The sequence below is a fragment of the Pinus tabuliformis genome, chromosome 2_2 (genome assembly GCF_031772625.1).
Source record: "Pinus tabuliformis cultivar Carrire ecotype Pingquan chromosome 2_2, CPIR1, whole genome shotgun sequence".
NCBI lineage: Eukaryota > Viridiplantae > Streptophyta > Pinopsida > Pinales > Pinaceae > Pinus > Pinus tabuliformis.
In genome coordinates this window covers 268,873,488-268,890,309 of record NC_142300.1, presented here as the reverse complement: position 1 = coordinate 268,890,309, position 16,822 = coordinate 268,873,488, and the positions used below count along the sequence as shown (strand labels likewise).

The 16,822-nt window shown below is 43.3% G+C and overlaps 1 protein-coding gene across 2 annotated transcripts in view; it reads left to right on the top strand.

The window, feature by feature from the left end:
* LOC149192341 (uncharacterized) overlaps positions 1-16,822 on the top strand; it is a 376,901-nt gene that overhangs the window by 203,464 nt on the left and 156,615 nt on the right. For both annotated transcript variants that reach the window (XR_016254347.1, XM_089404553.1), the window contains 5 exons: positions 15,364-15,470; positions 15,657-15,854; positions 15,996-16,105; positions 16,184-16,231; positions 16,498-16,673. Coding sequence is in view for 1 of the 2 variants with exons in the window: in XM_089404553.1 (XP_089260679.1) it covers positions 15,364-15,470; positions 15,657-15,854; positions 15,996-16,105; positions 16,184-16,231; positions 16,498-16,673 (639 nt within the window). In the remaining variant the exon portion in view is untranslated. The remainder of the gene's footprint in view (positions 1-15,363; positions 15,471-15,656; positions 15,855-15,995; positions 16,106-16,183; positions 16,232-16,497; positions 16,674-16,822) is intronic.

Sequence of the window (16,822 nt, the reverse complement as noted above, 5' to 3'; positions counted from 1 at the left end):
CCAGAAAATTCTATAAAATGAGTTGGAGACTCCTCTCAATAAACCCACAAAAACCTAGAAAGGGTTTGCGCTGAATCCACCGACCCCCGGTCACCCCCAACAAGTGTGAATTGCCTAATCTAGCCAGAAAATGCCCCAAAATTTTGATACTACTTAATTATGCCCAAATCTACCACGAGAAATTTCTCCCAGCTCCAGCTAAATTCTCCATTGAGAAATACCTCCTATCTCGAACCCTTATCTCTCCTGACTCCACTTCTCTAAACCCCTGCGCAACACTTGGTTAATAGCTTCTGCGACCTTGCCAAAAGATAAAAAAATTGACCCAGGTAATAGCTTCCAATCCAAATCCACAAATCACTGTCGAAACTTCGGTCTAAGAATAAGAAAAATCCCTGCAAAATCTCGGAGCCTCTAACCCATGCTTGCTCCCACAATGTGCTCTGCAAAATACCTCAGCGCCCAAGAAAAACACACTATTGAATAAACTCATGCAATGATGTCCAATGGAAGCTCTGAATTGAGCTCCCCAAATTGCCTCACTAGGGAGGCACTCGAAGTTCTCCAAAGTGAGGGTGGAATTCCGCTTGGCATTCCTGGTGCCAAACTACACTCTGGCCCTTGTGCTAAACAACTCCAAGAGAAGATGAATTATGAAGTGTAATAACCAAAAGATGATCCACAAAATGAGTCCCTCCTTTTATGTTTTCTCTCCATCCTTCTAGATTCTTTTTAGTATTATTTTATTGGTGGGGTCATTTTTCAACTTAGTTAGTTTTTCCACCATTTTAATAAAATAATAATTTGCCTCCAATCTGCATTAAAATAATACTTGCCATGTTTCTCCAAAATACTAGTTGCCCCTTTTAATTAATATTATGAAAATTGAGAAAAATTCCTATGCTCACAAAATTGGGGATATTACAGAATGCTAATATTCAAAATAACAATGTAGCATAGAAATGAAGCATGCATTCAAATATACATGAAACACATTTGTCAAACTAAATGGAAATGAATTAGTAAACAAAATTAAAGTTTGCTAGAAATTGAAATGCTTGCATGTGAAGAGTAGATTGCTCAAAGTAAAGTGCTTGTAGCTCAAAGCAATATATAAAATAGAGAATGCAAAGCCTTAAGTTGAATTGTAGCAAACTTATCTAAACAAAATAAAAATGTGATGAGTGAGGTTGTGTAAATTTTAAGCATGCAATTAAAATGGAAACCAAGAAAATGCAAAAGTTAATCCACCCACATGTTTCTCTCCCTAAATGGAGAGAAGGGATGCCATGGGTAAAACCCAAGCTCCCACAAGAAAAATAGATTTTTTATTAGCTTTTTACAATGAGTAGAAGGCCCCTTAATGGGCTACCCAAAAGATGGAAGGGAAAATTACAAAATAGGAGTCTATAGGAACCAAGATCTCCTTCCAAGAAGTGGCAACCACAATGGCCAATGAACAACTCTTGAAATATGAAAATTACAAGTGCCCAAAAACCCACGACTAAGTTAATTTGTTGTTGTCCAAGATTGTCCATGACCTCCCTAAAGTTGATGCTCAAGTGCTCTTGGGGTCCTACAACAAATAGTTAGTGTTTCAAGCTTTAGCTTCCTCAATCCTGTCAACACAAAGGGTGAGCATAGTCCATAAATAAATCTGAATTTTCTGCAAAACCCACACTCAAACTTAGTGTAAAACAGAGAGGAATGTTAGCAAATATAATCTACAAATATTCTACAAAATTTAGACTAAGGAATTGGAGCAAAACTCCAATTCTTGCCTAATTTTCCACATGCTCTTCAATAGCAAAATAAAATCGTTATTAGCACAAGAAATTGAGACAAATGATTTTAAATGAATTTGGATTTTGAAACACAAGCTAAAAGCCAAGGATCCCTACAACACAAAATCGTAAGATGAAGCCTTGGGAGATGACAAATGCGGGTTCTTCAATGAACTTGCTCAAGAATGGGATGATTCCTCCAAGAATTTTATAATATCGCTAAGGGAAAATTAACAGTAAATATTCAACGCCAAATAAACAAATACATAATAAAACCAGAACTGAGAATCAAACCATGAAAATGCTTCCAAGACAGCGTTGTATGCTCATTTTATTAATGGAAAATGTGTACAATCAAGTTGCTGGAATGAGTTCACCCGGGCTTGTTTTTAGCAAGTTAGCAAAGCCCACAATGATCTTTGAATCACCTTTCTCCAAGCTTTGTTAATACGGCCCAACTGCTGTGCTGTAATTCCGAGAAAATAGTGTTGCTGCTTGAAATGAAGAGCTGCTTGAGCCCTTGCTACTGCTCAGAAAATTTCGGGAATTTAATTATGGCCTCTACTTAAGAAACCCAGAATAATCCATGAAGGGTTTGTCCAAAGCTTGACCCTTGATTTTCGGCCTGCTTGAGCTTGACTAGCTCTCCTGCTGGGAAATTCGAACTCCTGAATGCCCCAAAATGCCTGCAAACCATGTTAGAAGGCTTCCCAAGCCTTACCACTTTATCTCCACCTCGAACTCCCTTAACTCCACAAACTCCCGGAGTGCCTCTAGCAGTGACTGTGCATTCCCTGCGTTGTTGTGGCTCTCTCTGTTGTTGCAAATCAACCTCCTGCTGCGAGTACGAATTGGGTTGAAGAGGAAGTCCCTCCTAGGTCTGGAACTCAAAGTCCACTGAAGTAAGCGCTGATATTTTCGCTCGGAAACACTTGATGTGCTAAACAACACATGCAGACTTGGCTCACTGCTCAAGCGTGCTCACAGTCCTCGCCGCCAAAACGTTGCTTATCCTCAAGCAACTGCAAAGAAGGATGTTGTAGTATCTTTTGCCCCTCCCAGGTGGCATCCTCATCTGGTAGATTTCTCCATCGAATCAAAAACTCCCTGACGATTTTGTTACACAGACACCTCTCTTTGGTATCCAAAATAGCCTTTGGTTCCAGCACCAAATGGCCTTCATCATCCATAGGGGGTAGCTCTGTGGGAGTTGTGACTTGCTGCTCTAGTGCCTTTTTCAGGCAAGACACATGAAAAACATTGTGCACTAGCCTCCCCGGGGGTAGCTCCAACTCATATGCTACCTCCCCCACCCTTCGAGTGACACGATAAAGCCCATAAAAGCGGGGTTTGAGTTTTTCAACCCCCTTCTGCTTGAGCATAGATTGCCTGTACAATTGGAGCCTAAAAAAGTCCAACTCCCCAATTTCGAACTGCCTTTCCACACTGCCCCTATGTGCATAAAGCTTCTGCTAATTCTGGGCCATTTGCAGATTGTCCTTCAAAGCCCTCAAGATGTCTAGGCTCTCTTGTATCCAATATTTGGCCCTAGGGGCCCTACTGTCTCCAAACATTATGTTAGCGAAAGACAATGCATCATAACCATATAGGGTTCAAAATTGTGACATACCTATAGACATGTAATGCGTGGCATTGTAGCAGTATTCCTCTAAATGCAACCATCGTATCCATGCCTTCTGCTGCCCTATCACATAGCTACGCAAGTAGCCCTCTAGCCACTTGTTAACTATCTCCGTTTGTCCATCCGTATGTGGGTGGTATTTGGTACTCGGGGTGAGTTCAGTACCCACCAACCTGAATAATTCCTACCAAAACCCAACCATGAACTTGTTGTCCCGGTCACTGACGATGGTCTTGGGGAGACCATGTAGCCAAAACACCTCCTTGAAAAACAATTCGGCCACCTGTGAGGCCGAGTACCGAGCTGGGATGGCAAAGAAGTGGGTGTACTTTGTCAAGCAATCTACCACCACATAGATGCAGTCATTGCCCTGTACAGTGGGCAGCCCGGTGATAAATCCATCGATATGCTTTCCCATTTCCCATACGCATTGCGAAGCGGCTGTAGTAGGCTAGAGGGGTGTGTCTGTTCTCCCTTGTTTCGCTGGCATGTGTCACACTCCCGGGTATGCCTCAAAACATCCTCCTTGAGGCCCTTCCATGCAAATTGCTCCCTGATGGTCTGATATGTCTTTGTAAATCCATGGTGCCCTGCCAGTGGTGAATGATGGGCCGCTTGTAGAATCTTCTCCCTCAGTGGGGAGTTGTGTACCAAGTAAATCCGGTCTCGATAGTAGATCGCCTAGTTCATCACCCGATACCGATCATCCGTCACCAACCCATCACGGACCTCACATTCAAACTTGTCCTTGGAGTACCCAACTAGTAACTGTGCCCTCCAGGATGGTTCAATGCTCATCAAGGACAAAGTGGTTGATCTCTTAGACAACGCATCAACAAATACGTTGTGCTTCCCTTTGACATACATGACATCAAAGTCATACGCTTGTAGTTTGCTCACTCACTTTTGCTGCATCTCCTGTCGTTGTTTTTGCTCCAAAAAGAACTTGAGGCTGTTGTGATCGGTCTTGAGCTTGAACCTGTTCCCCACTAAATATTGCCTGAACTTGGCCAACGCATGCATGATGGCCAACATCTCCTTGTCATAGATGGAGTAAAGTAGCTCATGGGGTAGTAGCTTCCTACTCTCAAACACTATGGGGTGCCCTCCCTGCATCAATACGACCCCTACACCCACTCTTGATGCATCACACTCCAACACGAAAGGCTGAGTGAAATCAGGGAGTGCCAACACCAGATAGCTACTCATAACCTCCTTGAGTCGATTAAATGCCTCCTGCGCTGTAGTGGTCCACTCAAAAGCCCCTTTCTTCGTCAAGTCTGTGAAGGGTGCAACCAATTGTGAGAAGCCCTTCACAAACTTCCTGTAATAGGTGCAAATGCCTACGAAACCCCTCAACTTGGTCACATTCAGGGCTCTGGCCAATCCCGGATAGCTCTAATCTTCTCATGCACTCTGACACCATCCTCCCCAATGATGTGCCCAAGGTAGAGCATCTCAGTAAGCCGAAACTCGCACTTGGATAGTTTGGCATAGAATTACTGCTCCTCCAGAATGCGCAGTGCTTTCGCAAGGTGCTGTAAATGCTCCTCCCACGTCTCACTGTAAATCAGTATGCTGTCAAAGAACATCAACACAAACTTCCTCAATTTCCCACGAAGCATGTGGTTCATGCATGACTGAAATGTTGTAGGTGCGTTGGTCAGCCCAAAGGGCATAACCAGGGACTCGAAATGTCCATAGTGGCACCAGAATGCTGTCTTCGGGACATCTTGGTCCCTCACCCGGATATCATGGTACTCTGACCGTAGATCAATCTTCGAAAAGAAGTTTGCCCCCGTCAACTCGTCCATCAGTTCATTTATACAGAGAATGGGGTAGCGGTTCTTCATCATTTCTTATTGAGGGCCCTGTAGTCAATGCACATCCATAAGGACCCATCCTTCTTTTTCACCAAGACAACTTATGAAGCAAAAGCGCTAGAGTTGGGCCTGATGTGCCCAAGTGCCAATAGCTCATGGATGGCCCTCTCGATCTCATCCCGATAAGCCTTGGGATGTCAATAAGGGGTGGTGATGACGACTTGCACCCCTGGCTCCAACTCGATAGTATGTTCAAACCCCGGTCCGGTGGCTGTCTCGGTGGTATGTCTCCAAACACCAATAGATACCTTTCAAGAATACCCTATATCTCTAGATGTGGTTGCTTGGGCTTTCCTGCAGCCTCTGAGATCCTCAACTCCACTGCCCACTCAATGTCTCCATCTCTTAAGTCAGCCTCCATCCTGTGGGCTGAAACAGTGTGTGGTGGGTATGAGTGCATCCCCTTAAGCAACACGGTCTTGCCATCTCGCCCTACGAACTCCATCTCCAGCTTCTGCTAGTCTATTGTGACTCTGCCAAGCATATAGAGCCATAGGACTGCCAACACTACGTTGGTGTCCAGTACATCCACCACAAAGAAATTTATCATGTAGTAGTTCCCCATGCTCACTGTCAAGGCTGGCACATAGCGAGTGCACTGAATGGTTCTGTCCCTTGGCACAAGAACTGAGAATCCATTGAATTCCTCAATTGTGATGCCCATCCTCTAAACCAGTTACGCATCAATGAAGTTGTGGGTAGCCCCACTGTTCACCAGCATTGAGACACACTGCCCCTGAACAGTGCCTCTAATCCTCATGGTCAAGAATTTGGGTACCCCTCTCAATGATGCAAGTACCCCTCCAATAGGTGCGAAGGAAACTCCCCCTACTGGTGGTGGCCCTCCTCCATCGGGTGGTGCTGCGCTATCCTCCCCCATCATCTCAAAATAAGTCTCCTCCTCTACATCACTGTTAGAGAAGACCTCTATATAGTGGGCCTTGCCCGCTGCACATGTATTGTTGATTTGGGGTAGCATTCGATGTGCTCTAGCCACGAAATTTGGTGGATAGGTTGGGGCACATGCGATCTCCAATACCCAGAAAGGGTTTGGACAGATTCTAAACAGATAAGGAGATATGGAAAATAAAATATTAATGTGTATTAATATGAATTTTTGTTAGAGTGGTCCAAAAGACATGGATCAAGCCAGATTTAATCTTAGCCATTGATTAGGGACTTAATCTCGGCCGTTGAAATGTCAACAGGAAAAGTATAAGAGGAGGCTTGAGGGTCACTTGGAGAGTACACCAGATGATCAGTTATTCTATTCTCTAGAGCGGAATTTGCTAAGAGAGATAGAATCAGTGATCGGGAGAGCATCTGAGGGGTATTGAGTACAGAGAAACAGAGAAGGCAGAGATTGTGCCGGGAGAGCAGCACAACAGCCAAGGATGGTGACGCAGAGCTAGCAAGGACTTACGAGGGGCCACGCAAAGCTAGCTAAGTGTTGCGTAGAGCACCAGAGGGGCCAGTGCAGCTGACGTGAAGGTTCCCAGCGCTGATGCAGGGCCTCCTGGGGTTGACGTAGGGCTAGCTTCAGACAAAAAGGGGTTGACACAGTCCAGATTGGGCAGACGCTGGGGTTGCAGGAGCAGTTTTGTGCTGAAGAGCTGCTAGAAGGATTTTTCGGCGTTTCAGCTAGGAGATTTCTCTCAAACTATGAGGTATAGCTGCTAAGGAAAATCTCTGTTGGGTAGGCCAGTTTCGACACCCAGATTGTACTCTGATATTGCTTAATAAGAAAACCCTTAGATAGCTGCACCAGTTTTCCTGCATTGGGTTTTGCCGGGGACATTGGTCCAAAAATAATGGTGTCATGTGGTGTGTTTGTTCTTGTTTCTTTTAGTTGTTGATCTGTAATATGTTGAGCATGCACTCGTGTTTATTTTCAGTATTTACTTTGTAAATAACTTGTTAAAGAAAAATAACAAGTAGGTAGGAATAAATAAGAAAAAGTGCATGAAGGGTTTCTAAACTAAGTAAACTTAGAAACTTCAACATGGTATCAGCGTGATTGTAGATCACAGGAGGACTAAAAGACATCAGCCGAGCGGAGCAATAACAACGGAAAACAACTGTCCCGAGGTGACAGAAGTTGTTTCTAGTAGCGCAGAAGCCAAGGAAGTGTGACGTAGAGCCAACCAGAGTGATGCAGAGGAAGCCGAGAATTGCGCAGAGCCACAGAGAGGCTAGCGTTGCTGACACAGAAGGTTAGAGGGCTGACGCAGACCCATTTGGGGTGATGCAAAGCTAGCGTAGGGCAGAGAGGGGCTGACGCAGTTCACAGACAGACAGTTGTTGGAGACTAGAAGGCTGCAAAAATATTGCAGATTGGAGCTGGTGAGGTACTGTAGTCAGAACAGTACCTGATAGAGCAGGACCAGAGGAATTGTTACCGAGGGTTTCTAGCCGAGGAACCTAGATCAGCAGTGCAGTTGCAGAAGACGATCAGAGTAGGGGACATCTCGACAATCGGCAAAAGGATTTCCAGGAGGGAAATTAGGACTTAGAGGGAGTCCAGAAGAGAACTTCTAGACGAGAAGTAGAGACTCAGAGGAGTCGAACCGAGAACTTCCAGGAGGGAAGTACAGGAGCGTCATGGCACTACATGGGGTAAGAGACCAGGATAAACTGGACGGAGCATCGAACTTTGCAGTCTGGAAGGCCAAAATCTTATCAGTGCTTGACAAGAATCGTGTCAAGAACTTCACCGTGAAGGTTATAGCTATCCCAGTCGACCCCAACGATAATGACAAGTACGAAGAGGTGATGGCGAGGGCCAAGTGCATTATCCTTGACGGGGTCAAGGATCATGTGGTACCACATATAGCCGAGAAGGAAACGACAATTGAGATGTGGGAGGCTCTCAAGAACCTGTACCAGCATACTTTTGTGCAGAGAAGAATGCTGCTCGAGAACTAGATGAGGTCGTATCAGATGAAGAAGGGTCAATCGATTGACACCTTCCTCGGAGGACTGAATGAGATCCGAGACCACTTGACTGCTATAGGAGCGACACCGGATCATGGGCTTATGGTGAGGACAATCTTGAATGCTGTCTCAGAAGATTGGGAAGTGTTTGTCCAGAGTATCCTGGGCAGAGGAACTCTCTTACCTTGGGGCGAGATGTGGGCAGGTCTTCGCCAGGAAGATGTCAGACGGCAATCAAAGAGAGGTAGTAGCAACAAAGGGATCAAATTTCAGCAGGAGGAGGAAGATGTGGCCCTAGCATCTGAGGGAAAGTAGGAGAAGCGAAAGAAGAAAGATCTCTCCAAGATCAAGTGCTTCCACTTTGGGGAGATAGGTCATTATACAACCCATTGCCCAAGGAAGAAGAGTAAGGGAGAGTCTTCCGAGACTAAGGCAGTGCTAGCATGGGCAGGGAAGGAAGTTTTGACAGACGATGACTGTGCCATGAGTGCACACACGCCACTTGAGCGGAAGTGGGGAGACATCGAGTTGTGGTTAGGTAGACTACAAGCGATGAGGGGCAAGATCCTCGAGGTACCTAGCCCCTCTTGGATTAGACCTTGCTACGAGAGCCTAGACGAGGAGTAGCAGGTCTGGTTGAGTGGGTAGAGACGGATGCGGATGGAGCGATAGAGAGAGCTACAGTGCAGGAGTCCCCAGACAACGTAGAATTAGCAGGCTGCAACAGTGCGAGAGGCATAGGAGTGTTGCACTAGTGTAGGAAGGCACAGAGAGGTGTGCAATGGTGTGAGATGCAGGGAGTTGTTGCAGCAACGTAGAGGTTAGAGAGAGGGAGCACTTGTCAACGACGGAGGGAGATTCAGCATCAGTGGGTGTTTCTAGCCCAACAGGGAGGTCAGTTTGAGGATCAGTTACTTACTTCTTAGTAACTGAGTTGCAGTGCAACAGTGGGCAGAACGATGCAACATGATGAGAGGAGGTGCAGTGCAGATGCAGTGTTGGGAGAAAGGACTAGCAACAACACGGATGCAGAGGGAGATTTCGTACAGATGCAGTAGTGGCAGTGGCAGAACCATGGGCAATAGTACAGGAGGCAGCAGTGCAGAGGATGGTGGGTAGGAAGGCCTAGCATCAGCACAGGTACCGATGCCGGATGATCAAAGTAATACTTAGTGAGGAGTATTGCTAGAGCACAGTCCTCACTAAGAGGGAGTGTTGATTTGGGGTAGCATCGGATGTGCTCTAGCCATGAAATTTGGTGGATAGGTTGGGGCACATGAGCTCTTCAATACCTAGAAAGGGTTTGGACATATTCTAAACAGATCAGGAGATATTAAAATAATTAATATTTTTAATGGCGTCCCTAAGTCTAAACTTGGGGAAAATAAAATATTAATGTGTATTAATATGAATCTGTGTTAGAGTGGTTCAAAAGACATGGATCAAGCCAGATCTAATCTTAGCCGTTGATTAGGGACTTAATCTCGGTCGTTGAGATGTCAACAGGGAAAGTATAAGAGGAGGCTTGAGGGTCACTTGGAAAGTACACCAGATGATCAATTATTCTATTCTCTAGAGCAGGGTTTGCTAAGAGAGATAGAAGTAGTGATTGGGAGAGCAGCTGAGGGGCATTGAGTACAGAGAAATAGAGAAGGCAGAGATTGTGCTGGGAGAGCAGCGCAACAGCCAAGGAGGGTGACACAGAGGCAGCAAGGGCTCATGAGGGGCCACGCAGAGGCAGCCAAGTGCTGTGCAGAGCACTAGAGGGGCCAGTGCAGAGTCTCCCAGAGCTGATGCAGGGCCTCCTGGGGCTGACGCAGGGCCAACGTGAGACAGAAAGCGGCTGACGCAGTCCAGATTGGGCAGACGTTGGGGTTGCAGGAGCAGTTTCGTGATGAAGAGCTGCCAGAAGGATTTTCCGTGGTTTCAGCCAGGAGATTTCTCTCAAACTGTGAGGTATAGCTGCTAAGGAAAATCTCTATTGGGTAGGCCAGTTTCGGTACCCAGATTATACTCTGTTATTGGTTAATAAGAAAACCCTCAGATAGCTGCACCGATTTTCCCACATTGGGTTTTTTCAGGGACATTGGTCCAAAAATAATGGTATCGTGTGGTGTGTTTGTTCTTGTTTCTTTTAGTTGCTGATCTGTAATATGTTGAGCATACACTGGTGTTTATTTTCAGTATTTACTTTGGAAATAACTTGTTAAAGAAAAATGACAAGTAAGTAGGAATATATCAAAAAAAAGTGTATGAAGGGTTTCTAAACTAAGTAAACTTAGAAACTTCAACACATATGGCCCAGTGCCCATGGCTCCTAATAATTGAAGCATAGTTTCCTCCTCTTGAGGTCTCTCCGAGTCTCATCATCTAGTTGCCTATGCCCTTGGTTGGCTCTCGATGGTGGAGCCTTGGTGTCCTTCCCCTTCTGCTGGAAGTCCTGTCTATGGGGTAATGGTGCTCTTGTTCCGGGTAGGGCATCCTGTAGGTCTTGGGCTCTCCCTACTGCATCCTACAATGTAGTGTGCATGTTGGACCTCACCAACCCATGCAATGGCTTTGCTAGCCCATCTATGAACATGAAAATCTTCCTAGACTTTGACAAGTCTGAGACCATCACAAACAAATGCAAAAACTCTCAAGATGTAGGTTTCTGCACTCCCGGTCTGCCTTAGCCTAGCCATCTCCCTGAAATACTCCTCGAGATCCTTCCTCTCAAACTACACCATCACCCTCTTGGTGAAATCATCATAGGCAGTCACCCCGACATGTCCAAATGTGGTCAACCCGTGGAACCACTAGTTGTGGGCTTCCCCTTCCAGGTGCAACGTGGCAATCTTGATTGTCTCATCTTCTATCATTTGGTTCAACTGGAATTAAACGTCCATCTTCTTGACCCAGGCCTTGGTCGAGCTCTTGGAGGACCCATCAAAGGTTGGGAGAACTAACCTCCCCACTGTGTGTTGCAAGTCTGTTCTCTCCATATAACCCCCTCCATTTTGTCTCTTGGACTTGTTGTTGCCCTTCAACTAACAAAAATCTTTGAAAGTGATGGCCCTCCCAAATTCAGGCGCATAAGACTGATACTCCAGGAAATAATGTCCATAGGGTGCTTCCTCTTGGTTTGGTTGCCCTCCTGCTCCAGATTGTAGGAACGTGGGAATGGTGGACCTAGGGGGTGTCTTTTGGACCAATGGCATGTTGGCATGGAGAGATGCATGGTGTTGTGATGTGCCAGACCCTTCACCATAGTGGAAATCCCCTTGAACTCCTTTACCCTTGTAGCAATTGCTATTTCGCTACCCCATTCCTCCAATGTTTCGAGACAAATCCTGCACTGCCTTCAGTAGGAGTTGGGCAAACTCCTTCTCCTCATCCCTTTAGTCTCCTTCATTACCCCCCATGTTGGTTTCCTCTACCTCTTAGTCACAGGATCAGTGGTGATCTCTAACTGTCTTTCTTTGCTCCTGTACCTTTCCCTCCAGTATGTCACGTTCTGCCTATTCTCCGGTGTCATAGACTGCACTGCTCCCACACGTTGTGCCAAGTCTATGAGCTCCGATACCATTGTACTATCCTTAAGGGAAAATTAACAGTAAATATTCAAAGCCAAATAGACAAACGCATCATAAAACTAGAACAGACAATCAGACCATGAAAATGCTTCCAAGGCAATGTTTTATACTCATTTTATTAATAGAAAAGGTGTACAATCAAGGTGCTGGAATGAGTGCACCTGGGCTTGCTTTTAGCAAGCTAGCAAAGCCCACAATGATCCCTGAATCACCCTTCTCCAAACTCTGTTAATTCGGCTCAATTGCTGCGCTGTAACTCCTAGAAAATATTGTTGCTGCTTGAAATGAAGACCTGCTAGAGCCCTCTTTATTGCTTAGAAAATTCCAGGAATTTATTGCTCTCCTCTACTCAAGAAACCTAGAATAACCCATGAAGGGTTTGATCAAAGCTTGACCCCAGAATTTCGACCTCCTTGAGCTTGACTAGCTCTCCTGTTGGGAAATTTGACCTCCATAATAATCTGCTCCTGGAATGCTCCAAAATGCCTACAAATCGTGTTAGAAGGCTTCCCAAGCCTTCCCACTGAATCTCTACCTCGAACTCCCTTAACTCCACAAACTCCCGGAGTGCCTCTAGCAGTGACTGAGCACTCCTTGCGTTGCTGTGGCTCTCTCTATTGCTACAAATTGACCTCCTGTTGCTGGTACGAATTGGGCTGAGGAAGAACTCCCTCCTAGGGCTGGCACTTGAATTCCACTGAAGCAAAGGTTGGGATTTCTGCTTAGAAACACCGTATGTGTTGGACAACACATGCAGACTTGGCTCACTGCTCAAGCGTGCTCTTGTCAAAGACAAATTTTGAAATGATGAATGATAGCTAAAATGAGAGCTCCTCCCTTCTTTTATTGAATTGTCTCCAAGGTTGCCCATGTGGGCCCACATCAACTTCCTCCCACCTTCTTCGAGCCAATGAGAGCGTACTCTCCATGTGGGCCGAAAATGCTTCGTGGTGGCCCCAACATTCCACCAAAGCCGCAACCTTTCACTAAGCAATATAGTTGGAGTGCCTCTTAGGCCAAAAATCATGTATGGGTCCCCTAGGCCTGCTTTCCCTAAGTGAAATAATGCGAAATGCCAAAATTGAGCAAAATTTCGATATTCCGTTAGTGAAATACTAAGGAGGATTATCACAAATTTCCCATCATGCTTGAGGCTTGATTCAAGAGATGTTTCTACACAACTTCAAATACACATTAGATCCACATGGGTTAAAGAAATACAATGATAAAGAGATCTTAAAGATTTATTGGAAAATCAACTAAAACTTTCTCTATCTAGAGCATACTCTCAAAACTAAATGCCAATGTGAGATAGCTACACATTAACAAATCTCTAAAAGCATAATGGAAACTAATGAATACAATAACATAAGTAGAAAATGAAACACAATGATCAAGATATTACCATGCTCAAAAAGAACAACACTTCATATGTGAACCCCAAAGTCTTTTATTGCAATAGAACATAAGTGTACATAAGAGCAGAGATTCCCCAAGCACAATAGCTCGTTTTCAATGGATACATAGTGAAAGTCCATGGCTCTATTATATAGAAGTTTGGGATCCAATCCCAAGGCAAATTGTGACAATCCCAATGCTCCTTCATGCAAATTTGAATTTCTCAAGTGGCATCGAAAATCCTTGAAACAAAGTCGAATTCCATGATGAAATGACAAGTGTAGAAGGGTAGGGACCCATGTGGGGACAATTTCCCACAAAAATCTCTGCCAAATATTCTCCCAAATCCTCCCAAATGTGCATTAACTCCACAAATTCGAATTTTCCAAGTAAGCAACTTCCTCATTTATTGCCAAAAATTCGATTTCCTTGAGTGGGCCATGTATTTATGATGCAAGGTGCCAAATCATCCTCCACTTGTCTTTTGACTCATTCCTTTGACTTGAGATAATTTCCAAGTCATTTCCATGTCATTTTGTCACATGGAGCTATTTATTTTTCTCCATTTAATTTATTGCCAGATTTCCCACTAAACTTAGAGAAAATGGGTTTTGAGGGTCTAGAACACATTTTTAACCCCTCAAAGTGTGTCATAGTATAAAGTTGAGGGTGAGGTGTAATTTTGATCACACATACCTCATACAACTTCTCTAGACATCACTTATTACATTTCATATACAAAACTTATTCCAATTTCTACCCTGCAAGAAATTTTAAAAATTAAAAAATACCCCCCTAGACCTAATCAAATTCCACGAAATTTTTTGTGTGATCTAGTATGGTAATATAGATTGACCCTAGATACTAGGACTTACCCAAGGCCTCACCATCAAGCTGCATTATGGTTTTGGGGTTATGTTTGGAGGAAAAAATTCAATTAATTATTAAGTCCCCGTAAGGATATGATAATTAACCAAGTGAAAAAAACATCCCAGAGTAAATTCACATGATAACAAGGTCCCAAGGTACCTAGGTCTGTTACATGACTTGACTCCTCATACTAGTATCATTTTTACATTGTCCTCGCAGGGCTTGTGGAATTTGAGTACAAAAAAAAAGATAAGAAGAAGATGTAGAGTTGAAAAACTCTGATGATATGATGAACTTTGATGGTACATTGAAGCTTCTGACACACCATTGGGCATGGGTCTTCAAAAAATCTTCAGGTGCCACTCTAGTGGTCAACACTACCCACTAAGTCCACTCGAGCAACAAAACTTTTATCATAAGGTTTTTCCCCTTGGCCTCAGATGTTTGGAGAGAGTTCATCTCGCTCTAGAGCTCCTCATGGCATTGTCGACTGAATTTTGCTCCAAATCAATGAAGAGCATAAAATATTTGGGTTCAAGGTTGTTGAGGACTACCTTACCACTTGTGATCTGAATAACCTAAATCCTACCATGCATCCTGACTGCCGCTAAAACAAATCCAAGAGTATCAATAACTAAACATAGAGGTATGGTGCAAGGTCTCACCCCTGCCTAATAGGTCTATGAAAGGTGGATTGGTCAGAAACGACAACATTAACAGACACCAATGCAAAAGCATCATAAAACAGGGTGCACACCATCTCTATAAATTTGGACTTGAAACACAACCAAATTAGCATATCATGGATGAATCCCTATTGAATCCCCTATCAGTCCTCTCTCTTGAAGTACACTTGAAAAGGAAAAGGAGAATTATACTATTATTGAGGAAAAGAAGCATGCAAATGTTTGATGTTGCTCCTGTATTAGCATGTCCCAATACTCTCAGGTAGGCCTCTCAATGGCGCACTAAGGTAAGTCCTGTACAATATTTCTTGCATCATAAGTTTGTACTTTAGTCAACTTTGTACATAAATGTCCTTTCGTGCTGTCTTTTAGTACCTTAGAGATGCTTAGTTGTCATTATGTTCTTACAATATAGTCCTTGTTGGGGCTGTAATGATATATAACATGATGGATATGCTCTAGAAATTTCTTACTAAATGCCGAAAATTGTACAATTTATTTCTGTTTTCCTTATCTCTCATTTTCTGTATTTTGCTGGAGTCAGAGGAGTTGCCATTGGAAATATCTGTGTCATAGTTTATGGTAATGCAGAGCTTTTGCTGTTGTTGCTGGAGGTCAAGGAGTTCTGCTTGCCACACTTTCTGGCGCTGACCAAAATGTGATTGCATTTTGCTGTGAAACACTTCAGCAATTACAAGGTTTACAAGTCGTAAAATATCTTTTAACCAGCAAATTTGTTTTGTTTTAAGAGAAAGTCATAGTCCTCTGCACTTTGGACTGTTGTTGCACTAGATGTGGATGCGTTAGTGAAAAAAAATAATCTCAGTATTGTCAATCCCAATTTATTGGTTGCTAAGTCATTTCTGTAATTTAAAATCTTCCAGTTTGGAGCGATGTAGCAAATGTTGTTATTGGAGACTTCCAACTTGCTGGGCATGATCAAGTACTCCTCGTGAAATCTCCATCTTATAAACCTGGTCCATTTCCCTTGGAGGAATTCTTGAATTCGATATTTATAACAGATTTCAAGAGCTTTGGTCTTGTTGGGCTCAGTGACCGACAGCAAGAGCTGAAATTTTCAGGCATGAATTCTATGACCATAACTTATGTAAAGAATGAATTGACCTGTAATTGTATATTTTTGTTGTATTGGTCTATGGGTTTATATTTTCTATTTACGATGTTTTTCAAACCTCAGTAATATGCAAATTACTTGAATTCAGAAAGATTTCAAGCCATTGACCATAAAAGTCGACATATGCAAAACGTTGCTAGATTCCTTGAAGCACGAATTGAGGCTGGAAGGTTGCAAGAACATCATTTGCAATTACTGGTAAGTTGTTATTAAAAGTTTTCTTAGTTGATTTCCATTGATGCTCTATAATTTCAACCTGGCCTCTTGTGATTACAGATGGAGGAAAAGAAGCATCTTGTGAAATCTTCATGCAAACTCATGGAGGTAAATCTAGCAATTGAAATTTGTGAATTCTGCATTTGATGGGCAAGAGAAATGGAAATAATAAGAAAAGAATTTTTCTAATGTTTCATTAAATATGATGTTAATGGAAGTGCCAAAAATTAGCTTATTTTATAAGTTGATTTGCGATTTGATCATCTTCATACAGTTTTGAAACTTCTTAGAAGCTTTAGTCGGAAAAATTGGTTTTAGAAAATTTTCAAGGCCTCCTTGTTGCCTAGAGTTGATGCAATGTTTGCTTAATGTAGGAGATGATTGTGAGACCTATGAGGTCATTTTTTGAGAAGCATTCACCTTTAGCAAGAAAAAAGTATGAAAGCATAAAAGGGAATGCATTACGCCTGATGGAAATTGAGCAATTATATCATGGATTACATGGAAGAAGATGGGTTCTTCTCATTAGTGTCAGAAGCAAAGCTCAAAGGTACGTTGAGGCCATTACAATACAACGCATCTCTGGAGATTATCTGATACTATGATTAGGTGACAACATAGTATAAATCCAACTGTTTGCTCTTATATATCTATCAGTAACTAATATTCTGCTTGACCCCTTCATTGAAGTATTATAGA